This window comes from Gastrolobium bilobum, unplaced genomic scaffold, assembly GCF_033153095.1.
Source record: "Gastrolobium bilobum isolate Gb01-03AN ecotype WA unplaced genomic scaffold, APGP_CSIRO_Gbil_v1 utg27278, whole genome shotgun sequence".
NCBI lineage: Eukaryota > Viridiplantae > Streptophyta > Magnoliopsida > Fabales > Fabaceae > Gastrolobium > Gastrolobium bilobum.
This window is the reverse complement of record NW_026896629.1, coordinates 15074-42736: the sequence shown is the minus strand read 5'-3', so window position 1 is coordinate 42736 and position 27663 is coordinate 15074. Positions and strand designations below refer to the sequence as shown.

At 37.6% G+C, this 27663-nt stretch overlaps 1 protein-coding gene across 2 annotated transcripts; it reads left to right on the top strand.

Annotated features, from left to right (window-relative positions):
* Positions 1-547: 547 nt before the first annotated feature.
* Positions 548-25801, top strand: LOC133301133 (uncharacterized). 2 transcript variants are annotated; one of them, XM_061500743.1, is made up of 12 exons: positions 548-632; positions 762-878; positions 968-1050; positions 2159-2234; positions 2357-2424; positions 14354-14438; positions 17268-17389; positions 17485-17568; positions 23543-23689; positions 24370-24478; positions 24565-24684; positions 25276-25801. In XM_061500743.1, exons 2-12 carry the CDS (start codon positions 791-793, stop codon positions 25338-25340), a joined length of 1047 nt encoding a protein of 348 aa, XP_061356727.1. In that variant the 5' UTR covers positions 548-632; positions 762-790; the 3' UTR covers positions 25341-25801. The 2 variants fall into 2 exon arrangements, with proteins under 2 accessions (XP_061356727.1, XP_061356728.1); XM_061500744.1 differs by having other exon boundaries at positions 549-632; positions 767-878.
* Positions 25802-27663: the final 1862 nt, after the last annotated feature.

Below are 27663 nucleotides of genomic sequence, written 5' to 3'. Positions count from 1 at the left end.
TCACTCTCAATTCGTTTTTTTGTGCCAAATGTTTTTTTTCTTATGGTGGGACCCACCTAATCTATCTGCGTGCCAGAAGAGTTACTCTTCTCGTACAATATGATAAGTATAACCCCTTTAATTATATATTGAAAATAACTTTTTATTCAAAAATAGTTTTTCACTGCATCCATACACTAAATTATTTGCTTGATTCTTTTGTTATATTCTTTTTTATATTTGGATTATTCTCTTGATGTAAAGAAAAAATATTTATTCTTTTAAAACATCGTCATTTTAGTTAAAATTAATATTTTTTATTTAAAATTTAAAATAAAAAATTATTCGTTTTCTATCCCATGATATTCATGTATTTATTTCTCTCGATACAATTATATCTCCAGACAAACACAATGTTAATGCCTAATGACTAAATAGTTGTTTTAATCATATTTTCAATATTCTTCATAAATAAATTCCTAAATTTTGTGATTTTAAACATATGATTATTAATTGAGTTTAATTCAAGCTATTTGCTTTTATTGGTGTTGGTTGTTAATTGTGTGAAGACCAAAACAAGAGAGGACTTGGGAAAAAAGAAAAAAAAGACTAAAGCACCTTCCGGGAAGGGTGGGTTTCCCCGAGCTGCTTTGGTTCGATCCTGTTCCCCTTCATTTTGATTAGAATTCTTCATCAATTGATTTTGCGATTCGAATAGGTTCGGTTTTTAACTGATTGTTTTTTCTGATTCAAAACACTTGCTTTGTGAATTGGTGTGACAGGACAGGATTGAACACAAAAAAAGGTTAATATGGGTGTGAAAAGTGTCATTAAGAATCTGGACGCGTTTCCACGCGCCGAGGACCATTTGATGCAGAAAACTCAATCTGGGGCTCTTGGTAATCTTCTTCTTCTTCTTTTTCTTTTATATTGCATCATTTTTATTTATTTATTTATTAATTTTTTGTGTTTGGTTGATGGGTTGCAGTTTCGATAATTGGTCTAATAATAATGGCGACATTGTTTCTGCACGAGCTGGGTTATTATCTTACAACTGACACTATCCACCAGGTCTGCATTCTATTTTGTTCTCTTCAATTTGTTCTTTCTTTCACTCAACAACCTTTTGGTTGCGATTGATGTACGTTAAGGGACAACACAATCACAAGTAGTTGAGTTATAGGACAATGTGTTTTTAGGTGTTTGATGATTAATGCAAAGGATTAAATTTTTTGTGATGTTTATTAATAGAATAGCGCAAAATTTATTATAATATCTTTTGTGTTGTGTACTGTTTTACACGCATTATAATTAACTTAATGAAGAGTAGGGATTATAGGTCTTTATCTAAGTTTTGCACTGTGGACAAGATTTTGTAACTTAGTTTAGTGGGTAAAAAAATTGAGAGATTTGTGCTGTTGAATTACTTTTTGTCCAGTAGTTACACTATTTTAACAATCAAACAAAATATACATACATATATATATACATACATACATATATATATACATACATACATATATATATATATATATATATATATATATATATTTGGTGTTGTATTATCCCTTATTTTTTAACAAATCAAAATGAATAGATTTGAGGGAAAGTTCGAGTAGCACCTATTTAGGAGAAGATGGTAGAAACTCATCTAATAATAGTTTTTTTTTATTAGAAAAGAAATTATTTAGAGAAGAGAAAGAAAATAATCCAGGAGCAGAGGATAAGGATGAAGAAAAAGAAAGTACAAAATCACATAAAGGGTGCAAAGTATGCCAACCTTCTAAGTTCTAATATATCTGAGACAGGAACTCATCTAAATTAGCCACTAGTGGAGCACTGCATAGAAGGTTAGAACTAAGGAGAGCATTTTATCCCGTAGAAGGGGTAACAAGAAGAAATTATTGAAAATTCTGGAATTTCTCTCCAACATTAGGCACGAAATCACTACATACATAGCACACCACCGAATTACTGATCTTATTAAAGATAATTACCTATTCATTTTCAATCCGCTAAGCTACATTTCCTTCCTTTGTTTCTAATTTTGATAATTTGGAAAACGTTGGGTTGTGCAACCTCTTGGTTCTTCATGGTTTAATGTCAATAACAAGAGTTCTATATGTACATTAGCATAAGTTATATATGGTAATAACTTTCACTTATACTCATCTTGCAGATGTCAGTAGACCTGAAGCGTGGAGAAACTCTTCCAATCCATATAAACATGACATTTCCTTCTTTACCTTGTGATGGTTAGCAAGTTCTTTTCATGTGCTTGAAGTTGCTACAAATTTCGTTTGGTTTTGATATGTATTCAGAATTCTTATACTCTGCCATGATTAAGATTCTAAACAGTCTTCTTTGTCTTGGCCAGTTTTAAGTGTAGATGCCATTGATTTGTCAGGCAAGCATGAGGTGGATCTTGATACAAACATATGGAAAGTAAGCATTCCTAAACAAGCACTAAATTCTCTGACTTTGACAGAAATTGTTCCAAGTTGTTTAATTTTGATTACTTTTGTTAATTCCAAGTTTCGAACCTCAAGTAGTGTTTTTAGAGTATGACTTTATGACATTTGATTATTAATGATGAATATGTCTTCAATTTTGAGTAGTTTTTTTCCAGCATTTATATGTGTGTGAAGAAATCTTAGAACAAGAAATTAAGAAAAAGAGAGAGATAGCACACAAAAGGCTGTATTTTTCACTTCTCATATTCACTATTCAGCTTTACACACGAATATTTATACAAGATGAGTATTTAATACTATAACAACTAACTTGCCAACTAATAACCAATAGAGTTAGTGCTACAGAAAAAGAGACAATAATAAATATTAAAAAACACCTCTGACGCAGAGGAGAGAGGAAAGCTAAATACAAATTATTTCAGTTCCCTAGAGAAGTGCATAGGAAAGTGGCAGCCAGCTGGCAAGCATGTCTAAACATGACATTAAATTAATTATGACATTTCAGCATGTCCAAGCATGTCTATCACATTAGATTAATTATGACCCTAATAGAGTTGAATATCAACACTCTCCCTCAAGCTGGGCTGTATATGTTGATCATGCCTAGCTTGCTACTTAGCTCCTCAAACTTGACTTTTGGAAACGCTTTGGTTAGGACATCAGCCACTTGAAAATTGGAGGACACATGATGTAAGGCAATGATTTTTGCTTCTATTTTTTCCTTGATAAAATGTCTATCAATCTCCACATGCTTAGTCCTATCATGATGAATTGGATTTTTTACTATGCCAATAGTTGCCATGTTGTCACAGAAGATTTGCATAGGTGAGTTGTGATAGAGTTTTAATTCCTTCAGTAATCTTAGTATCCACATTCCTTCACAAATTCCAAGTGCTAGGCTCTGAATTCAGCTTTGGCACTGCTCCTTACAACAACAGGTTGCTTCTTGCTCCTCCATGTTACCAAGTTTCCCCATACAAAGGTGCAATACCTGGTGGTGGACCTTCTATCAATCACTGATCCAGCCCAATCTGCGTGGAGAAGTATAGACGATTAAAGTTGGAGAAGTATAGATCCTTTCTCGGCTTTTTTTAATAAACCTCACATTCCTATTGCAATTTTTGGAGAAGTATTAGACCTTTTCTCGACCTTTTTTTCAAGTACTTCAGAATTCTGTACACAACTTCCAAGTGCTCTTCTGTTGGTTTGTTCATGAACTGACTAACCACACTAACAGGGAAGCAAATGTCAGGTCGAGTATGGCTTATATAGATGATCTTTCCGACCAATATTTGGTATTTGCTGATATCTACGGGAGGACTTCTTGAGCTAGTCCCATCTTGTAATTGGTTTCCATAGGTGTTTCAGCAGGCTTACCCCCCAACATACCTGTTTATTCTAGAAGGTCAAGAGTATACTTTTTACCGAGATGCCATCTTGCTTCCTTGCAACTTCCATACCCAAGAAATACCTGAGTTGGCATATATCTTTAACCTCAAATTCCTTTGCAAGGGATAATTTCAACCTTTTTATTTCCTTATGATGGTTACCTGTGATAACTATATCATCAACATACACAACCAAGATGGTTACTAGGGCATTTGGGCCAGGCTTGATGAAGAGAGTGTGATCACTTTGACATTGATAGTACCCTTGGCCCTTCACAACTGTGGTAAACTTTTCAAACTAGTCCCTTGGGGGGCTACTTTAGGCCATATAATGACTTGCAGAGTTTACACACTTTGTTCAAATTTCCTTTTATATCAACTCCTTGCAGAACTTCCACGTAAACCTCCTCCTCTAGATCTCCATTTAAAAAGACATTCTTTACATCCATCTAGTATAGAGGCCAATTTGAATTCACCGTGATTGACAAGAGAACTTTAATGGTGTTGAATTTTGCTACAGGAGCAAAGGTTTCTTAATAGTCAATGCCATGAGTTTGTGTGAAGCCCTTAGCAACCAACCTGGCTTTATACCTGTTAACACTACCATCAAGTTATATTTTACAGTAAATATCCACTTACAACCAACAATTGACTTTCCAACTGGTAGGTCAACCAAGTCCCAAGTATTATTCTTGTTGAGGGCTATCAACTCTTTCTTAATTGCATTCCTCCATTTAGAACATTTGATGGTGATAGGTTATTACTCACAGTACAATGTAATATGAAAATAACTCAAACAAGTTTTTGCCCAGAAAGGATTCCTTCTAGATTTTTATATATTGAATGTAAAATGCAAACATTACAGTAATGACAAGAAAAATAAATTCTACTCAGCACATTCGAGAGGTGCTGGCTCTCCCATTCTCTTCTTTTTCTATTCTGTTCTTCTCACCTTAGAGTGCTACTTTCATTACTCATCCTAACAACCCTGACACGTCACAATTATCCTCACCCTCCTACTACAACTTCCTAACTGACTGACCCTCCCAAAACGTGACCATATTCTAGAATACTTGTGCCACGTCAGCTTTATTTTATTGTTCTTCCTTTGAGACGTTTTCTTCCATATATCTTCAGCACCTTCGAATCAATACTCCCCCCCAAGACTTTCACCTTGTCCTCAAGGTGAAAATTTGGAAATTGTTGATGGAGGTTTGCAGCATCCTCCCATGAATTCTCAAACGAAGGCAGATTATGCCACTGGACTAATACTTCCGTGTTGCCCATCAAGGTTGTTCTCCAATTCAGCACCTTCTCAGGTTCCACATGTAGTTCCCAATCTTCATCTAACATTGCAGGCAATGGCTGAACCACCGTAGAAGGAGCAATGGCCTTTTTCAGCAACGAAACATGGAACACCGGATGCACCTTGCTCTCAACAGGGAGGGCCAGCTTGTAAGCTGCAGCTCCCACTCTTTGCAACACCTTAAAAGGACCATAAAAACAGGGGCTTAGTTTTTCATTGATCTTTCGAGCTAAAGACTTGAGCCTATATGGTTGTAATTTCAAATAGACCATGTCATCAATCTGAAACTCGATATCTCTTCTATGCTGATCAGCTTGGCACTTCATTCTATTTTGTGCCACACTTAAATGTTGTTGCAAATCATGAAGTATGACATCTCTATCTTGCAACAGCTTTGACACAGCATCCACTGGTGAAATAGCAAAATAAGAACGCAGCAGTATAGGAGGATCACAGCCATATAATACCTTGAATGGGGTCGTCCCTGTAGCATCCTTATAAGTCGTATTATACCAAAATTCCGCCCAATGTAACCAAGAGGGCCATGTCTTCGGTTTGGGGCCACAAAAGCATCTCAAATAAGTCTCCAAGCAACGATTTACCACTTCCGTTTGGCCATTGGATTGAGGGTGGTAAGCCGTGCTAAATTTCAGCTTAGTACCCGTGCACTTAAATAATTCTGTCCAAAAAGAACTTAAAAATACTCTGTCTCTATCACTGACAATAGAAGATTGAAAACCATGGAGTCGCACCACTTCTTTGATAAAAACAAGGGCCACCTCCTTTGCTGTGTACGGGTGTGAAAGGGGAATAAAGTGTGCAAAATTTCGATAAACGGTCCACCACCACAAAAATTGTATCCGGTGCTTTAGGCAACCCACCCACGAAATCAATTGAAATATCCACCCAAACATGCGTGGGTATGGGCAAAGGTTGCAACAGGCCTGCTGGAGAAAGATTTTGGCTCTTATTTTGTTGGCATACCGTGCAAGTAGCCACAAAATCTTGGATATATTTGCGCATTCCTTCCCAATACACCAATGCTGCAATTCTCTTATATGTACGAAGGAAACCCGAATGTCCCCCAACACAAGAGTTATGAAATTCGTCTAGTATGAGAGGAATAAATTTAGAGTGCCTTGAGAACACTAACCTGCCCTTGAACAGCAAACGACCCCCACTTAATGTGAAATGAGGCTGTGAATTCGGGTCAGTAAGCAAGCCTTGCATAATGCCTCTCAACTTCCCACCAGCCTGTAATTCTTCATCAAAGGTTACATCCCCCACGGGTACCACGCAAGTCAAACTGAAAAATTGCTCCTGACGAGAGAGTGCATCTGCCACAACATTCTCACACCCTGGCTGATACTATATCTCAAAGTCGTACCCCAATAACTTGGTAACCCAATGCTGTTGTTCCTCCCCTAGTACTCGTTGTTCCATCAGAAATTTCAAACTTTTCTGATCCGTTTTGATGATGAACCTCCGCCCCAGTAGATAATGGCGCCATTTCTGAACAGCAAAGACGATTGCCATAAGCTCCTTTTCGTAGATGGACTTCTCTTGAGCTCTCTTAGAAAAGTCCTGGCTAATGAAACTGACGGGTCGTCCCTCTTGCATAAGAGCTGCCCCTACCCCACGGCCAGAAGCATCAGTGACTACCAGAAAAGGTTTGTTGAAATCAGGTAAGGCAAGGACGGGGAGTGTGGTCATTGCTGTTTTAAGAGTGTCAAAGGCGAATTGAGCTTGGTCATTCCACAGAAACCTATCTTTTTTCAAAAGATCCGTCAATGGTTTGGCTAGCTTCCCATAATCTTGTACAAATTTACGGTAGTACCCTGTGAGGCCTAAGAAACCTCTTAGGGATTTAAGATTTTTTGGAACTTGCCACTGTAGCATTGCTTCAACCTTCTTGGGATCTGCACAGACTCCCTGCGAAGAGATCAGATGTCCCAAGTATTCTACCTGTGACAAGGCAAAGTAGCATTTCTTTCGATTAACCACCAAACAATTGCTGTGGAGGGCTTCAAATACTGTCGTGAGGTGTTGCACATGTGCTGTTCTGTCGATGCTGTAGATGAGAATATCATAAAAAAAAACCAACACAAATTTACGGAGAAACGGTTTCAACACCTCATTCATCAACGAGTTGAAGGTGGAAGGAGCGTTAGTGAGCCCAAACGGCACGACCACATACTCATAGTGGCCCTCATGAGTGCTGAAGGTTGTTTTAGGGATGTCTTCCTCCTTCATCCGGATTTGGTGATAGCCAGCCTTGAGGTCCAACTTGGAGAAGACCGTGGAACCCCCCAACTCATCCAGAAGCTCCTCAATCACAGGTATGGGAAATTTAACTGGAACAGAAATTTTATTTAAGGAACGATAATCCACACACGCTCTCCAGCTGCCATCTTTTTTTCGCACCAAGATTATAGGGCAAGAATACGGGCTCTCACTAGGCCGTATGAAACCTGAAAGCAGGAGTTCTGACATAAGATTCTCAATAATGGTTTTCTGATAATGGGGATACCTGTAAGGCCTTTAATTAGGTATCACACTATCTGGCTGGAGTAAAATGGCATGATCTTGACGTCTTGTTGGAGGCAGTCCTTGTGGTTCTTTAAAAATACAGGCAAAATCCTCCAGTAAAGTCTGAAGCTCGGGCCATAAAGAGACGTCAGCAGGTATGTTGTCATTCTGCCAATGATGATCGACAACAAATTTTTGTTGTGCTTTGACCATGGAACGAAGAGTGGTCATAGTTGTTGTATGAGACAGAACAGGATCACCACGCAACGTGACTTCCTGCCCATCCACACGCACCTTGAGCAGCAAGTGGTTAAAGTCAGCCTTCATTTCACCCCATCCCTTCAACCAATCGAGCCCCAAGATCACTTCAGCCCCTCCGAGTTCAAAAAGAAATAAGTCTTGACAGGATTTAGCCCCTTGGACGTCAATGGTGACTTGGCGGCAGACCCCCTGACATGGGACCCTGTATCCATCCCCCACGACCACGTTGTATGCTGGTGTGTCCTCCACCGTGAGGTTGAGCCGCTCCGCCACCGATCGTTCAACAAAATTTTTCGAGGCCCCACTATCCACCATCATGACCAGTCGCTCACCTTGAATCGATCCCCAAAGTTTCATACTTGGGTTCGAAGAGAGCCCCAGCAGGCTAAAGGTGGACAAGTGAAAGAGAGATTCCTCCTCCGGTGGATGGTTGACGAGAATCCCTTCAGATGGCAGGATTGGATCAGTAGGGTGCCCTTCGTCATCGTCTTCAACCAGCAAGAGATTCAGTTGTGGAATGGTGCAGCGGTGAGTGGGATTCCACTTGTCACCACATTTGAAACACAACCCCTTCCTCGAACGATCATGTAGTTCCGCCTGAGGAAGACGTCGGCTCTCCACCTTGGAGGACTGGCTGCCTATGATACCTGCCGTAGGTGATGAACTTATCGTCTGAGTAGGGCTTGCACCCACACCCGTTGCGTGACGCGTGTCCAAGCCAGCTGAGGGCACGTGAGAACGCGTGTCACTCATCAACACTAAAGGAGGCACGTGCCTTGTAGGTGAGGGCTGTGAATTGAATCGCATGGGCTGTGTAAAACGATTGAGCCCACTCCCTTTGCCATTGGGCCCCACGATATTCAGCCCAAACCCATCCTGAACCCATGCTTGATTCCTCCTCTCCAACGCAGATGTCTCCTTCATCAATTCAACCAAATCGTGTATCTCCTTCTGCAACAACTCCGTTCGTAAACCAACATTCAACCCATGGAGCCATATTTCCCGCAACATAAGATCATCCGCATAATGGAGCGGACTGATAATCCGTTCAAACTCAGCCCGAAATGACGCGACACTTCCTGTTTGTCGAAGATTCATCAGTTCCTGGTATGAACTCCCCACTGTCTCCGCCGTGAACCGCTCCAGGACCTCCGCGCGGAAGTTGCCCCACACAGCGTTGGGATGGTTTCGTTCCCAAACCTGAAACCAATTAAGAGCAACACCATCCAAGACGATCATGACGACATCAATCTTATCGTGGTCACCGATACGATTGACCAAAAAATAGCGCTCCACCCTCGTCAACCAGGAGTATACATCATCCCCGTTGAATCTGGGCATGTCCAGACGAAGAGGACGACGATCCAATACTGGTGTCGAACGAGAGTCAGCACAATCGGAATTGGCCGGAGTGGGGCTACGTCGCCCAGAACGCCCACGTCGACGACGACCACCGTGAAGTGGACTCTCACCAATGGGTCGATCCCCTTGTAATAATTGAAGAAGCTCGCGATGACGTGTATCCGCGAGTTCTTCATTTCGACGGAAACGTTCCTCAAGAGCCTCAATACGTGCGTCCATAGTGCGCGTCAAAACCATACACAGACGACGCCAATTGATAGGTTATTACTCACAGTACAATGTAATATGAAAATAACTCAAACAAGTTTTTGCCCAGAAAGGATTCCTTCCAGATTTTTATATATTGAATGTAAAATGCAAACATTACAGTAATGACAAGAAAAATAAATTCTACTCAGCACATTCGAGAGGTGCCGGCTCTCCCATTCTCTTCTTTTTCTGTTCTGTTCTTCTCACCTTAGAGTGCTACTTTTATTACTCATCCTAACAACCCTGACACGTCACAATTATCCTCACCCTCCTACTACAACTTCCTAACTGACTGACCCTCCCAAAACGTGACCATATTCTAGAATACTTGTGCCACGTCAGCTTTATTTTATTGTTCTTCCTCTTAGACGTTTTCTTCCATATATCTTCAGCACCTTCGTATCAGATGGCTTCTTGGAAGTTGTTTGGAATTGCCTCAAGAGCAACATTGCTCACAAAGGCTTGCATCTAAGAAGACAATTTTTTATATGAAACATGATTACTAATGGGGTGTCTAGTGCAAGTTCTTACCGCTTTCGGAGAGCAATAGGCCAGTGCAAGTCATCTTCAAGATTTGGTGTAGGAGGCTCAGATTGCTTTGTCTAGGAGGAGGGTTGTCTGGCTGACTGATTGCTTCCTCTTCATAGGCTTCCTATCTGGTTGCATCAATTGTTCTTGGTTCTTCTTGGTCATGAGTGATAAGAATGTCAATCTCGGGTGGCATGATGGGGTTCGCTTCAGATAGAGTAGATGGGAAGGTTGGCTCGGGTATGAAGGAGTTTAGGGTGATTTGGTCTTTTGTGGGAGTATCAATTGGACATTCATTTGACTGTCTTGGATCACTTTCCCCTGAATGGGCAATTGGTGATAATTTGGTCTTCAAGAAACGTAACATCCATGTGGACATAGGTTTTCTTTGTAAGAGGGGCACAACACTTGTATCCTATTTGTGTAGGGAATAGCCTATGAAAATGCACTTAATGGCCCGAGGTTCAAGTTTACAACCATGAGTATTATAGACAAAGACAGTGCAAGCAAAGACCTTAGGAGAGAGAATTTATGGAAGAAAAAAAGGTAAGTGAGAAGGATTTGTTGGATTGGAGACTTGAAATTTAATGTCCGGGAAGGCATGCGGTTAAAGAGGTAGCCAGTGGTAAGAATGGCTTCACCCCAAAATTGTTTGGGAGTATTGGAGATGGAGAGAAGGGTACGACCAACTTCTAAAATGTGGTGGTTTTTCCTTTCGGCAATACCATTTTGTTGAGGAGTATAAACACAGGAGCTTTGGTGAATTATGCCATGATTGGTAAGGTAGGATGAGAGGTTGGAATTAAAATAATCCTTTGCATTATCTGAACGAAGAACTTTAATTTGGGTCTGGAATTGAGTTTGAATCATAAGAATAAAAGGCATGGAATGATTTATATACTTCTAATTTAGAATGCAACAAGTAAATCCATGTAAGGCGAGTGCGGTCATCAATAAAAGTTACAAATCAGAGAGCCCCATTGACATTTTTCACATTGGCAAGTCTCCATACATCACTATGGATCAAAGAAAATGGTTGAGAAGGTTGATAGGCCTTTGAAGGATAAGTGGATTTAACATGTTTAGATATTTGACACCACTCGCAGGTAGGAAAAGTTGATCTTTTATTGAATAAGTTGGGGTACGTTTTTTCATGTAATCAAAATTTGGATGACCTAATTGATAATGCCATAACATCACATCCTTGTCATTTCCAGCAAGAGTCATAAGAACTTGAGGCGTCCAATTTTTTGTTATGATTTGGTAAAGGCCACCGATCTTCCTAGCATTGCCAAATACTCGCTCCTAAACCAAATTTTGAAAGGAGCAACCATTTGAGTTAAAGATGGCAGCACATTGTGAGTCTCTTGTTAGTTGATTAACAGAAATCAAATTGCAAGATAACTTGGGAACAAACAGAACATCTTGCAATGTAAAGCCTTTAGAAATCATTGCCACCCCAATTCCTCGGATTTCTATTGAGTTACCATAAGCCAAAGTGACTATTTTCTTCTCAAAATTCTTATGAAGATGTGATAGGAGAGAGATATTACTAGTCATATGGTGAATAGCACCGGAATCCACTATCCAAGTATCATCTTTGTCAGAAAAAGTGTGGAGGGTAGTGAATTTACTTGCTTGTGCAATGGCACTAGTGCTTGGAGTATTTTCAGCATCATGAGAGGCAAATAACTTCTAAATGAACTCAATTTGTTCCTTACTTTAACATATTAGAAGTTTTGTAAGATGACATGGTGTCATTGGATGTTGGTGTTGTCCACTTGCTGCCAATTACGCATTAGGGTATTATAATATTAGGTAACATTTAACTCACCTTGTTTCAGGTATATTAGAACCGCTTTGACCTGAAATAGAGCTGCTGTATTATCCTTCTTGGAGTAACCAGCGTCGACTCCATCCTAAATTTGTTTGGCAGACTTGCACATAATGTAGTTTTCTCCCATTTCAACAGTCATGGAATTAATGAGCCATGACATAATGAGGTTGTTTTGTAAGTCCCACTGCTCATGTTTTGGATAATCCTCATTGGGTTCTTTTATGTCACCGGTGAGATATGCAACCTTTCCTTTTCCTTTAAGGTGCATGAGAACACTTCGAGACCACAATAAGTGGTTTTCTTCATTGAATCAATGTCCAATGATGACAAGAGATGGACTTTCATTTGAGACAGGAGATGGGGCTAAAGGGTTTTGTGTTTTATTGTTGGTGTTTGAAGTTTCATCATTAACAGTGGTTTGAAGAGCTCTCATGGAGCCAAAATACAGTATGGACATGGGATAGGGATGGTGATCAAGCCCTCAAGAGGAGAGCTTTAATACCATGAAGAAATCTTAGAATAAGAAATTAGGAAAAATAGAGAGATAGCACACAAAAGCTGTATTTTTCACTTATCATATTCAGCTCTACACACGAATATGTATAGAAGATGAGTATTTAATACTATAACAACTAACCTGCCAACTAATAACCAATAGAGTTAATGCTACCTAGAAAAAGAGACAATAATAAATACTAAAAAACACCTCTGACGTAGAGGAGAGAGGAAAGCTAAATACAAATCATTTCAGCTCCCTAGAGAAGTGCATAGGAAAGTGGCCGACAGCTGGCAAGCATGTCTGAACATCACATTAAATTAATTATGACATTTCAGCTTCCTAGAGAAGTGCATAGGAAAGTGGCTGACAGCTGCCAAGCATGTCTATCACATTAAATGAATTATGACCCTTATATAGCTGAATATCAAGAGTGTGTAATATAAATTATTTGAATTCTATCCATTATTTTCGATATAGCAGCCATTCTGCAATTCACTATATCAATGTAGTGTTTTTGGGGCTAGTTGCACTGTTCCACTATCCACGATTACTTTATATTGTGTATTTGTGGGGTAATGTAATATCTTGGAAAAATAAGAAACAAAATGATTGCAAGATCAAGTGTTGAATTAGAATATCAAGCCATGGCCTTTGCCTTTGTCACTTGCGAACGCATTTAGTTGTAACAGCTACTTAAAGAGCTTCAATTGGGGAGGTTATGCAAATGATGCTTATTTGTGATTGTTAGAGAGTAATATAAACTATTAAAAGTGCCCTCACCCAATAGCTTAAGCTTTTGGGTTGAATTGGTTCTTTACATGGTATCAGAGCCTCGTGTCCCGGGTTCGATCCTCACCGCCCCCACTTTCTTTCCAGGGGAATTTTTTTCTTAGCACAGGTAGGTGAGCCTGTGCATTGTCCACACTTCAAGTCCAATGGGCTCTCTTGTGAGGGGGCGTGTTAGAGAATAATATAAACCATTAAAAGTGCCCTCATCCAATAGCTTAAACTTTTGGGTTGAATTGGTTCTTTATAGTGATCATCAAGTTACTTTGGATATCCTCTCGATTCTAATGTTCCATGAGAGGATAAGACCAAACAAATTGAGATGGACTGTCAATTTATGATAGAGAAGATCTTGTGTCAATTCAGATGATCAACTAATATATGTTTTCACTAAGTGCTTGAGAGGTTGTTAGTTAAATTATATTTGGAACAAGTTGTCACATATGGCCTACATGCTCCAACTAACGCTCCACCTAACTAAGTGTTGAGAGCATTATTATGTAAATGTAGATTCATTGTATTGGCTAGACTCCAAATATATCATGTAAATATAATAAAAAGGAAATATGTTACAGAAATATAGTATAAAACCATTAACGTGGCCTTCACTTATTAGCTTATGCTTTTGGGTTGAATATGCTTTACATGGTATAAAAGTCTCTATGACCAATTGATCAGAGTTCAATCCCCATTGCCCCTATTCTATTAATAAATAATTAAATACTATGGAGTTTCTTGATACAAGTAGGTGAGTTTGTGCATTGTCCACCCTTCAAGTCTAATGAATTCTTATGTGAGGTGTGTTAGGGAAATATAATATAAAACTATTAATGTGGCCTTCACTTATCAGCTTAAACTTTTTGGTTGATTTGACGCTTTACAAAGTTGTACCATTGCAATTATTACATTAATTGGATATATTCAGTCTCCATTGTGTAGTTGAGAGTTGAGACACAAGGTTCATTATATATCTCTTTTTCACTGTTTACTCTGAACATACATTAAAAAAATATAAACTTGTTAATTGTTCATAGTGGTTGTTATTTAATAGCCATGAAATTGTGTCAAGTAAATAAATCTAACCTTTTTATTTTTCTTTTTAATCCTGTTTTTCATTAATCATTGTTTACTGTAATTTGTTTGGACTTGTTGCAGCTTCGCTTGAACAGTTATGGCCATATAATTGGCACTGAATATATATCTGATCTTGTCGAAATGGAACACACCGCTCACAGTCATGGTAATATCTCGTTGCACTATGCATATAATTTAAAAAATCTAGCTTAAAATTCCATGATTTGTATTTGATTGGGTTCAATTCATCTATCGAGTGTTAAGTTCATTTTCATTTTTTTTTGGCATGATAAAGTGATCCTCTTCTGCTACTAGTTTTTCCTATTTGTTTTTAAGTAATTAGTCATAAATGTTGGACTGAATATCTTGTTAAAGGATGCATGAGTGGTTTCATGTCCATCCAGAGTTACCTATTATAGCAGAACACACATGTATATACTATTTGGCGATTGGAAACTGCTAGTGATAGAATTTGGAGTGCAGAGAAATTGGAACAAAATGAAGGAAATTGAGAGAAAGTTAGAGAGAGATCAGAACTGATACAAATGTAGAAAGTGAAGATTATTCAAGACTGTTGAGATATAAAATCATTAATATAACCTCACCCAACAGCTTAAGCTTTTGGGTTGAATTGGTTCTTTACATGGTATCAGAGCTCTCGATCTGAGGGCTCTGCTTCCGCATATATATCTTTTCCTTTCTTTTTACTGCCGTGCATCATACCGGCAACCATCCTTTCACACCTAACCCTTATTTAGTCACAAATTTCTTGTCCTCAACCTCGTATCATCAAGAAAAAGATCGTCAGCCTCCGTTCATCGTCGGAAACCGCCACAAAACCACCGTCCGCCACTGTTCACCGCCGTCAGACTGCTTTTCCGGCGACTTTTCCGACCAACCACCACGCGATCAGGAGCGGCTCAGGGAGGCGACCCTGTCTGTCCAAGCCGCGTGTTGATCGGAGCATCCACGCGCCGCCACGCGCCGGAGGAAGTCTTCGGCGGCCGAACCACTGTTCCGGCGCGCGAGCCACCGTCCGGCCACCGTTCCAGGCCGGACCACCACCATCTTGCTCGCCTCCTCACCCTCTTTCCAGATCTGGTCTCCGTTCGTTGTGGGTCCCATCTGTTTGAAAGATATCAGTGAAAAACCCGCTGTTTGGAGACTTTTGTGCAACGTTTTTGCGCGATTTCTTGCTTTCTTGTAGTTCTTTGCTATTTTCTGGTCATCTCCTTTTATTTTGTGATGGAGGGCTCAAATAATGCGTCCAAAAACACGACTGGCATCATCTCCGGTACTACCCCATCTCCATTCTTTTCTCGGGCCAGTGATTCCAATTGGAACAGTGGATGCGGTGGCAGACGTGGCCGCAGACAGAGGCCTCGTTGCAATTATTGCCAGAATCTTGGGCATTTTGAAGAACGCTGCTATAGGAAGTACCCTCATTTGAAGCCACCGTCTGCCAAATTTGCTCAAACTGATGTTACGCCACCTTCAACTGGATTAGTAACTCTTTCAAGTGCCGACTATGAGGCACTTCTCAAGAAGGTTTCTTCTCAGCATCCTACTCAAGACACTGGTAATCATGTCGCTTGTTTTTATCAATCATCTCTTGGACCCTGGATAATAGACTCAGGTGCTACTCATCATCTTTGTGGTAATAAAGATCTCTTCACTTCACTTTCTTATTCTAATAACCTACCCCCTGTCACTCTTGCTGATGGCACTAAGGCTCCTGCTCGTGGAATTGGGGAAGCCAACCCAACTCCCCTTTTAACTTTGAGTTCTGTTTATTATATACCTGGCATTCCTTTTAATAATCTCTGTTAGCCAGTTGATTCATTCTCTTTCATGTACCTTCTCTAAACAATCCTTTTCTATGCAGGATTCGGGTACGGGGAAGACGATTGGAGCAGGCGTTGAGTCACGAGGTCTCTACTATCTGATTGCACCACCTTCTCCAGTAGCCTGTTCTCTCACAGAGTCTCCTGAGCTAATTCACAGCCGTCTGGGTCATCCAAACCTCTCCAAGCTTCAGCATATGGTTCCTTTTTTATCCAATCTTAAGTCTTTAAACTGTCATTCTTGTCAGCAAGGAAAACACACTCGCTCCTCCTTTGCTAATAGAGTCAATAAAAGAGCTGATGCTCCTTTTTCTATTGTTCATTCTGATATTTGGGGTCCGAGTCGAACAACGTCTGTTTTGGGTTTTCAGTATTTTGTCACCTTTATTGATGATTTCTCCCGTTGCACTTGGGTTTATTTAATGAAAAATCGTTCTGAGTTATTTTCAATTTATCAAAAGTTTTGTGTAGAAATAAAAACTCAATTTGGTATCAGAGCCTCGTGTCCCGGGTTCGATTCTCGTCGCCCCCCACTTTCTTTCAAGTGGAATTTCTTTGTTCGCACAGGTAGGTGGACCTGTGCATTGTCCACCCTTCAAGCCCAGTGGGCTCGCGTGTGAGGGGGCGTGTTGAGATATATAAAATCATTAATGTAACCTCACCCAACAACTTAAGCTTTTGGGTTGAATTGGTTCTTTACAAAGACAGAGTACATGTGTTCACTTTTTGTGGTCCTTTGGTGCCTTGGACTGGAAGAAAACGGTTGCATTTCTAATAATGTCTGTCTTATGGGATAGGATTGTGGATAAGGCCTCTGTTTTTGTGCCAATGTTTGTTTAAAGGGAGTGGCCATTCAGATACGTGTAGAGATTAGGCAGCTTTGTTACATCTTTGATTTTTCTTGCTCTTCGTTGTTATTTGCTCTCTTTTTTTTTTTTGATTTTTAACTGTAAATCAAAAATCATTTTTTACATGTCATAGATCATTTTTTTTAAAATTCATATTGCAGATTAACTAGGGTGGTGTTACCTGTAAATGATTTGAGTGTGTGTATCATATTATAACAAGTGTAAAGTTCACAGTTCATCTTCTACTTACATTCTTTCAAAGTTATTTTCCTGCCACTTACAGCCTTATAAAAACTGTAACAGATGATGATAAAGATCATCATGAGCATTCAGAACAAAAGATTCATTTACAAACCCTTGATGAATCTACTGAAAATACTATCAAGAAGGTGAAGGAAGCATTAAGCAGTGGGGAGGGATGCCGGGTATAAATTCTACTATTACTATATCATGAATTATTTTTTGTGACATTTGTGTTTAACTTTGAAAACTGTTAACATTTTGTTTAATTCTATTGCAGGTTTATGGTGTTTTAGATGTTCAAAGGGTTGCTGGAAATTTCCATATTTCAGTGCATGGGCTAAATATATATGTTGCACAAATGGTAAGATATTTTCCTTTCTTCATTAATTTTATCTCAGTTTAGTGTTTTAAAATATGCCTATTGTATTTCTTTGACAAAATTTGCTAAAGCTTACACATGTAGTATCCTTATTCCTTAATAGAATTAAAGGAGCTTTTAACTTTAATTAAACTAAAAGACTTCTTAAAATTCTTTTATAATAGCTTTACATTCTGTCACAATTTTTTGTAAATGACTAATTGAGTATGTGAATTTTCAAGTGCAGAAATTACGTCATAAAAGAGTGAATATCCTGCCAAAGGAAAAAAGAAGTCAATTGCTTTTTAGCATCACTTTCTCTAGGAAACCATTTAAGCCATTGATTCAGTCCTCCTTGATGGATGGCAGTATTCACCTGTCTAAAAAGTATGAAAGAAAAAAGGGGAGAAAATATCAAGATGCAAGAATACATGCCTTAGATTTTACGAGTTGTGTCAAGGAATTAGAAGTGGATGGTTTAGGAGTTTCTCAGAAAGCTAACTCTATATCCAGGGAGATACTGTGATTTGCAATCTTCCTTTAAGTAGGAGGATGTTTATAGGCCTTTAATGTGAATTTAGATGTCTCCTATTGCATTAGAAAGCTTTACCTGGGTTGAGAGGCCTTATATAAGAGATCTACTATACAGATTCTGAGATGGATGAGGAGAAATCTCTGGCCCTGATGGCTTCACCATTGCTTTCTTTCAGGTCGTTGTGGCTCTAACTAAAGATTTACGTGGTGGTGTGTTTAGGAGTTTTATTACAATGGGAGAGTAGAACATATAAATTTAACTTTTGTGATTTGTGATCTTTGGTAAGTGTTATCATATATAAAATCATTAAAAAGCCCTCACCCACTAGTTTAAGCTTTTGGGTTGAATTGGTTCTTTACATGTTATCAGAGCCTCGGTGTACCGGGTTCGATCCTCACTGACTCCACTTTCTTTATAGTGGAATTTCTTTCTTCGATCAAGTAGGTGGGTTTGTGCATTGTCCACCCTTCAAGCTCAGTGGGCTCTTATGTGAGGGGGCGTGTTGAGATATATAAAATCATTAATGTAGCCTCACCCAATAGCTTAAGCTTTTGGGTTGAATTGGTTCTTTACACATAGTTCCACATTAGTTTCATTTGTAATCTTTGTAATTATTATAAATTATTATATTACTAGATAGGTAATTAGTTACAGTGGATTGAGCCTTATTATAGGAAAGTAATTATTTAGTTTAGTTTATATTTTGTAATGCACTGTACACTTTTTTATTAATTCAGAAACAATATTTAATTCTTTTTTATTCAAGTTGCTATCAGATCGACCTGCCTACAAAGTCAATCCTAGCACTTTCTGTAGCAGCTGCCTTCATTGCAGATAGTTTTGGCCTATCTTTTATGCCTTTATCGCATCCATTACTTTCCTAGTTACCAAACCCACCATAGTCACCGTTGTTTGCTGCCACCGGCTCTCTGATTGGAGACACCGCCAGACAAATTGTTGTCTGGCCAACTACCAAAGACCTAGCCACCGCCTCCTACCCATGCACGAGAGAAGCTCTATACTCATTTGGCTGCTCTCTAGCCTGTTATTGGTGTCATTCATCTCATCTCACAATCCTCTGCCTATATCGGCCCTCACCGAATCCATTCAAAATAAACCTGCTGGTCCTTCTTCCAAACAGAAAACCCTAGCCTTTCCTTACAACCTCCTGTCTGGCCCATACCCACTACCACTATGTCTGACATAGAGAACCTCTCTCACTCTACCACCACTTAGTACTTCCCACATTACCTCAGTCATCGTGCCCCTTATAACCTGTTAAGAATAATAATTTATATTATTCTCTAACACACCCCAGTCATCGTGCTAACAAAAGCTTAAGCTGTTAGGTGAGGGTCTCTTTAATAGTTTTATACTTCTCTAACACGCTCCCTCACACGAGAGCTCACTGAGCATGAAGTGTGGATAATACATAGGCCTACCTACCTGTGTTAAGAAATTCTACAAGAAAAAGTGGGAGCAGTGAAAATCGAACCTGGGACACGAGGCTTTGATACTATGTAAAGAACCAACTCAACTCAAAAACTTAAGCTGTTAGGTGAGGACTTCTTTAACGGTTTTATACTTCTCTAACATAACCAATGATTTACTCGTTTTACACCCTACCTAACCTATCACCTTATTGGAAAGAATTATTTGCAATTGGCTCAAGTCATTCATACCACCCTTAAAGGTTGATGGAAATTAAATCACATTTAAAGGAAAGCTACTAATAAGATAGACCTGAAGTTCAATAAGGGGGTGATGAGAACTCTCTTATCATGACATGGTTGTGAAATTCTATGGCAACATTGGTTAGTTGGAATTGCATGTTGTTGCCCAGCCCGTGAAATTTGGGATATCTTCCGTAAGACTTTATGAAGCAGGACCTGTTTTGAGTTAATAACTGGGATTATTTCTGCAAAATAGGGAACCCTCTCAATTACAAATTACCATGGGATCCTTAATGAGTTGTGGATTGAGCTAAATCAATATCAGAGTTTGAAAATGAAGCGCAACAAGGATTCATGATGAAGGTAGTCCTAGTTAGAGACTTCTACTTCTTGTCATCCTGGTCGGGAGCATACTTGTGAATAGCCCCGCTTTAGCGCGCTATAGCGTAATTGCATTGCGGTGCAGCGGCCGGCCGCCACAAACCGCGCCGCGACGGTCAAGCAAAGTGCAGCGGATGTAGCGGCCGCTATTGCGCCGCTACAGTAGTTTATGCAAAAGTGTTATCGTCATAGAAGGAAGAGATTTACAACTTAGATAAAAGTGAAAGTGAAGATGAAGATTTGGATGTTCATGATTTTAATTATGATTAGTTCCTTGAGTTCTTTGATTTTGACATTTCACTTAAGTGGCAGTTTGAATTTTGACTAATTTTGCCACTTTATTTTGTTGTATTACATTATTTGATACTTTAATTCCTTCAATTTGCTTATGATTTGAATTTTAATGTTCGAAATCATTTATGTTTGAGTTTAAGGTCCTTCAAATTTGTTTTTTATGTCACATTTTCTTATTTTAAGTTTTATATTTGTGGAGTACAATTTAGTGTATCACTTAGATACACTTTGCATAGTAGCGTTGTAGCGCTACCCGCTATAGCGCTATAACAGTTTGGAGGGTCAGCCGCTACGCGCCGCTATCCGAGATTAATAAATATGGTCGGGAGCATGGTATTATTCATGCAGTCACGTGTGTGGAAAAAATGGTTTTGCTAGAAAAAAGAATCGCCATTCATTTGAAATTTTTGGAACTTGTACTCTTCCAAATGTCTGTTCCTAGTTCCTATTGAGGTGAAGCTGTTTTGACTACTCCTGACGATGATTCATATTTTACTTGTCCTCTAGGGAAGAGTTTTCTTATGTCCTTTGAAGTTGAGTCCCCTTTCCCTGAGTTCCCTTTTCCCTTGCTGTCTAACTTTGCTAAAGTACAAGAACTAGTACCTTCTTTTGCCTCGTCTGAATCAGCACTTGAACCTACTAAGGAAGGCAGTGGCCACAAAAATTGGTACACCAGATGAAGAAAAAACCCAAACTTATCCAAAATCAGCTTTGGACATCCAAACCTGTGGTAAGTATTGAAAATATTAATCCTTATGTTACTGTCTTATACTTTGAATATTCCTTTAAATAATTAAGATCTTGATTAAGATGACTCACCCATTGCCTTGAGGAAAGGAAAAAGGTCGTGTATCAAATATCCTATTACCCCACTTGCCTATTCTAAAATCCTTTCCTTCCAGAACGAGTTTCATTTCCACCATTGATTTTATCAGGATCTCAACAATAGTGCAAAAAGCATTGTAGGACAAGAATTGGGTTCAAGTCATGAATAAGGAGATGAGGATTGGAGAAAAATGGGACATTAGAGATTCTTGAAAGACCAGCAACCCCCAGTCGGTTGTTGATGGATATATACCTTACAATTTTTGTCGAATGGTACACTAGATCAATATAAAATAAGGTTAGTTGCAGAAGGACTCGACTATCATGAGTGTTACTCTCCTATGCCACTCATTGCGGTGGAGATTGCAACAATTTGATGTTAAAGATGTCTTTCTTCACAAAAACTTGGAAGAGGAAGTTTACATGAAGATTGCACCTGGGTATCATTCTCCTTGTGTATAAATAAAGTATGTAAATTATGAAAAGGACTTACATAGACTAAAGCAGTCTCCCTATGCATTCTTTGGAAGATTCACAAAGACAATGGTGTCTTTGGGATATAGGTAGTGTCAGGGTGATCACACTCTTTTCTTAAAGCATTCAAAGGAAGGTAAACTCAATGTCTTATGTATGTTGATGAAATTTATAATATTAGGTGATCAATTAATTGAGAAACATCTTCTCAGAGAAAACTAGCAACTGAGTTTGAGATGAAAGATCTTGTAAGACTCAAATACTTCTTGGGATTGTAGTTGCTTACTCCAAACAAGACATCTTTATTTCTTAAAGGAAGTATGTTCTTTACTTCCTTAGGGAAACTAGGAAGCTAGGTTGGTATACCTGTTGAGTAGGACCACAAAATGGAAAAAGATGATGAAAGTCTCAAAGTTGATAGAGCTCAATATTAGAGGTTAGTTGGTAAATCGATATACCTGGTACATACTAGGCCTGAGGGTGCATGACTTATAGGCAGTGGACAGAGGATTATTGTTCAAAAGAGGTAGATACCTATTGATGGAAGTATGTACAAATTCTAATTATGCAGGGTCAATTATTAATAGGTGAACAACCTTTGGTTACTGTATGTTCTTGGCTGGAAATTTAGTTATATGGAGGAGTAAGAAACAAAGTGTTAGTTTCCCAATCAAGTACAGAGGTTGAGTTTTGAGTTATGATACAAGGAATTTGTTGCATAACCGGAGATAAATTGTGAAACTCCTATAAAGTTGCTTTGTGACAACAAATCAACTATTAGCATTGCTCATAATCTAAATAAAAAGAATGTACAATGTATTAAAATATATAATCTAAAATAAATAATTACTTTCCTAAGTGTCCTTTGCTAAAATAAATAATTACTTTCCTAAGTGTCCTTTTTGCGTGAATAGTACCCGATGAACAATACCTCGTGAACAGCACTGATGAACAGTGTGCATGAACAGTATGATGAACAGTTCGCATTGTGAACAGTACCGATGAACAGTACTGCGGTAGAAAAAGAGTCAAACAAAGATCCTCTCGGTCCAAAAGGTCCTCGAATTTTATTTTTCCGGTGGCGGCTTGATGGCAGTGAGAGGCAAACAAATAGGGTTCCGCTTTAAAGGTGGCAGTCGCGGAAGCAGAGCCCTCAGAATCGAGAGCTCTGATACCAAGTTGAAAAAAGGGATGATATTATTTGATAATTGTTTATTACATCTTAACAATTGCTCTCTATTTACAGAGACTAAATAACCTAATGGGCTAAGCCCAAAGAAGATTCTAGAATGGAATTAAAAAAATAAAGAAATAAACAAATACAATTATTTACAACAAATTCAGAAATAATAGTCAGTCCTTTTTCATTCAAGTGTGGGATTGTTTATGCTACAATCTGGCTTCTATAACTGAGATAAACCTTCCCTTTCTGTTCTGGCTATGAGTTACACAGCATGCTTTCACGCAATACAACTGCATTGTAAAGGGCCAACTATAAAGAAAAGAGTCCTCATTCCTGATAGGGGAGCAACTACAATGCTGCATTACTGCACACCAATAGGGACTTACAGAAAAGTTCAATTATTTGTAAATGATACCAATTTATACAAGGATGAAATTTCTGTAATCTAATTTTTTTAGCCTTTATTAGGAATATGCAGATAAATTTATTGAAACGTTACTTTAATAGCTTGTGTCAGACCTTCCTGTCTAAAATTTGCTTACAATTATGCTCATCAGGTTCATGATTTGTTGTATATCAGATACCTAATTCAGTTGTGATGATTTTCTACAGATCTTTGATGGATCAAAGAATGTGAATGTAAGTCACATTATCCACGATTTGTCATTTGGTCCCAAATATCCAGGCATTCACAACCCACTTGACGGGACAGAAAGGATTCTGCATGATACAAGTGGAACATTCAAATATTATATAAAGGTTTGAGTATTAAGCTATTTCTTGAATAATCTTCAAACGTGGCCTAAATGACATATGTTAGTAGCATGCCTCTCTGATTAGGAAGGTGTATGTGAGGAGGAAATAAGGATGGACCCAATGATCTAGATGGGCCTGTTAGTAAAAAGAGTTTGTATTGATAGATATTGTTTGATATAGTAGATAAAGTTACCTAATAGTAGTGGATATTGCTAGATATAGTAGATAGAGTTACTTGATATTAATTGATATTGTGATTTGTCATATATAGCAAGTAATATAAATTGAAGACAATATATATATATATTTGTATTGTTAGGTATACTTTTTATATGTAGAAAGTAATGATCAGTTTTTGATTTTGGTTTAGCAAAATTGTTATTTCTTGATTGTGCAGTGCAGTCACACTCTTGGATTTAAAATCTAACTTATATCTCCTTAACTTATAGTATTGTTCAGACTTCTTTCATGACCGGCCATAATTAAATAAACTTTATTTTGAATGTCTAATTTCTCTTCCTTCAATCTGCCCAAAAAATTTAGCAGCTCCTGAAGTTAGATTGATGGTTCTGTTCATAATCCCAGAGCAGCCCTTAATCTGAAGTACATTTTAGAGTTTGCCTCTGTAATCTCAGCATCGTTTTGTTTGGTAAAATTCATAAATTTCTCAAATTGTGATGCAGGTTGTTCCAACCGAATATAGATATATCTCAAAAGAAGTTCTACCAACTAATCAGTTTTCCGTTTCAGAATATTATTCTCCTATTAATCAGTTTGATCGGAACTGGCCAGGTTGCTTTTGTGTTTGAAATTGGCTTTGTTCATTTCTGAGTGCAGCAGGTTCTGAATATCATTTCGCATTTATTTTATGTGTGCAGCTGTCTACTTTTTGTATGATCTCTCACCCATTACTGTCACTATCAAAGAAGAACGCCGCAGTTTTCTTCATTTTATTACTCGGCTTTGTGCAGTGCTAGGTGGAACCTTTGCTTTAACAGGTTTTTTTCCTTAACTACCAATTATGTGCAGTGTGTGTGCCATTGGATTATTGTATCTACAAAACTGAGATATACTTTACCGTGCAAAAAGTGACTTGTCCTTTAGATACTCCAGAAAAAATAAAAATAGAAATATTCCTGAGATATAATTATTTCTTCCGGTTTAGCAAATTTTAAGTCAGGTCACATAATTTAGGAATAAATCTTTGGTACTACTGTTGTACCTAGATTCAGTGCATTTTATCAATGAGAGCATTACACATCAGAGGAGAGAGAAAAAATTTAACAAAAAAAAAAAGAATTTTAACTGACATGTATTATTTTCATTAGTGGGATGCACTGAATCTTTAGTACAGCAGTAGTACCAAAGATTTATTCATAATTTAGAGAATTTAATTGTGGTTTTGCATTTTCAGCAAGAGTTCAACCTATTTAGTAGATTAATTCCGTCCGTAGGATTGTAAAATTATGATATTCACAAAGTTTTCGCAAGTTGGTTTTATGGAGTCCTTATGAATTAAAATTCTTCCTACTGCAGTTAACTGTGTTTCTTTCGCTCACATCAAATATAAAACTCTTTTATATCAACAGGGATGATGGACCGTTGGATGTTCAGACTTCTTGAAGCTTTAACTAATCCAAAGTCTAAACGGTAGATCAGGAAGTCATTGCAATTTTTAGCAGCTCCCGTGCATCTCCAAGGGATTTCAGGCACTATATGGAATTTTTTACCACCTTCGATTCAAAATATAGTGGCATAGTTGAATCAAGCATTAACTTCTGAACTTTCAGACTCGTGTTCATGCTATTCCTTGTATTGTCTGAAATCAACGACTAGCCAATCTTAATATCTTTTCTTTTGGAGTGGATGTTTTGGGGTTCAGTTTGACAGTCAACAGCATTGTCATAGCAACCATACCTGTGAAATTTTGAATATAGTGATTAGATAGATTGTTAATTTCTCATAATTGTTGTAACTCCGTGTGGAAATCCGTATTACATTATCGTAAACTTGCATAGGACCTGAGAGCGACAGATTGCTGTTAGTGCACATTTGTTTAGTCCTCTCTCTTTTGTACTAGGAATAAACTAAATTTTTATTATTGATAATGAAGAAAGAGTGTTGTTTATTATTAAGGAATTTCTATGAATTCCATTATGAATAAACAAACACTTTTGATGAGATATTAGCAATGTTATTAAAACCGGCTCGATTATTGGCCTGGTTGATTGGTTCAATCAATAGGTCACTGGATGAACCGCATGATCCGGTAATAATATACAATTTTATAATTTATATTAAAAAATTATAAACATACTCAAATATCTAAAAAAAATTATAAAAATTTCAAATATTTTAATATAAAAAATAATAAATCACACATTATTATTCAATAATGGATCAAATAAAAATATAATAATTGTGATAAGGGGCTTCAGGTTCAGTAAACGACACCTCTAACTATAAATCAAATCAAAATTTCCTAAGTAGTGTATAGTTGAGATAATATTAGTATTGTAGGTACATAACCTATGTAATTCAATAAGAAAAAAATATTCATATATGTCTATTATGACTTGTTTTTGAATTTTATTTTTTTTGGATTTTTTTTGGGACTGGGGCCGGGTCATCGATTTTCATGAAAACCAGTCGCAATGGTTCTTATGCATGATCGGTCTGTTGCTTCAACCTGATCGATTACATGACCGATTTATCGGTTCTCGGGTCAACCCGACCAGGCCGGTCTTATTAACATTGCATATTAGAGTTGAATAATCTAGTTACAAAGAGTATATATATATATATATATATATATATGGGGTTTACATTTCTGCAGCTGCTGTACCTGCAACAATCAAATACTTGCCATATATATGACTGAAAGCATTAAATGCGAGAAATCATAACCATACAAAGGATGAAAGTATTAAATGTGGGAAATCATAACCATATACCTGTCGTTGCTGTACGTAAAGCGGCTGCAGAAATGATTTTACCTATATATATATATATATTATGGCTTATCATTTCTCAAGCTGTTTGAGATAATTTTATCTTCGGCTACTAAATCATAACCGTACAAAAATGGATTAACGGTAATAAAGGAAGAGAGAGAGAGAAAAAGAATCATAACCATTGAAAGGTGAATCAATTAATATAAGGAAATAAATAAACAAAACAACTTAGTTTTGGGATGACCGAAAATAAATATATCTCAAGCAGCTTGAGAAATATTTTTCTTATATATATATATATATATATATATATATATATATATATTTTTTTTTTTTTGAGAAACATCATCAATCATGATTGATGATGTTACACCAAAAATACTGGAAATGAAATATCATTGTGTCTTGGTTTTGTGATTAGACCTTGTAAGCTCACATTTGTTTTGTTTCGAAATTGGAAAGATTCGTTTATAAATTTTTATAAATTACACTATATATTTTTGGAAGTACATAGTATAGTTTATAAACAAATTTTTTGTAAATATAACCCTCCCCATATATATATGGGGAAGGTTATATTTACAAACTTTTTATTTACAAACTCTTATAAAATACACTAAGTATGACATGTCATACTTCAATCAAGAATGTATGACCGGTCATATTTAGTGTAATTTGTAAAAAAAAATTATAAATGGATCATTCCCCTATATATATATATATATATGAAAAAGTATTTCTACAGTAACTTTAGATAACATTATCTATAGCTACTCCTTTTGAACTAAGTCTGACCAGTAAGACATAGTTATTGCAATAAAGACGTTCTTTTTTCTCTCTCCTAAGACATTATCGGCTGACGTGACAGAGAGAAAAAATACAATTTTTATGTCTTACGGGTTAGACTTAATTAAAAAAGGATAGCTGCAGATAATCTTATCTAAAGTGATGGTAGAGATGTTTAATAAGTTAGCCAAGAGATATGAAAAATCTCATCATATATCACTACTAGAAAAGACTCAA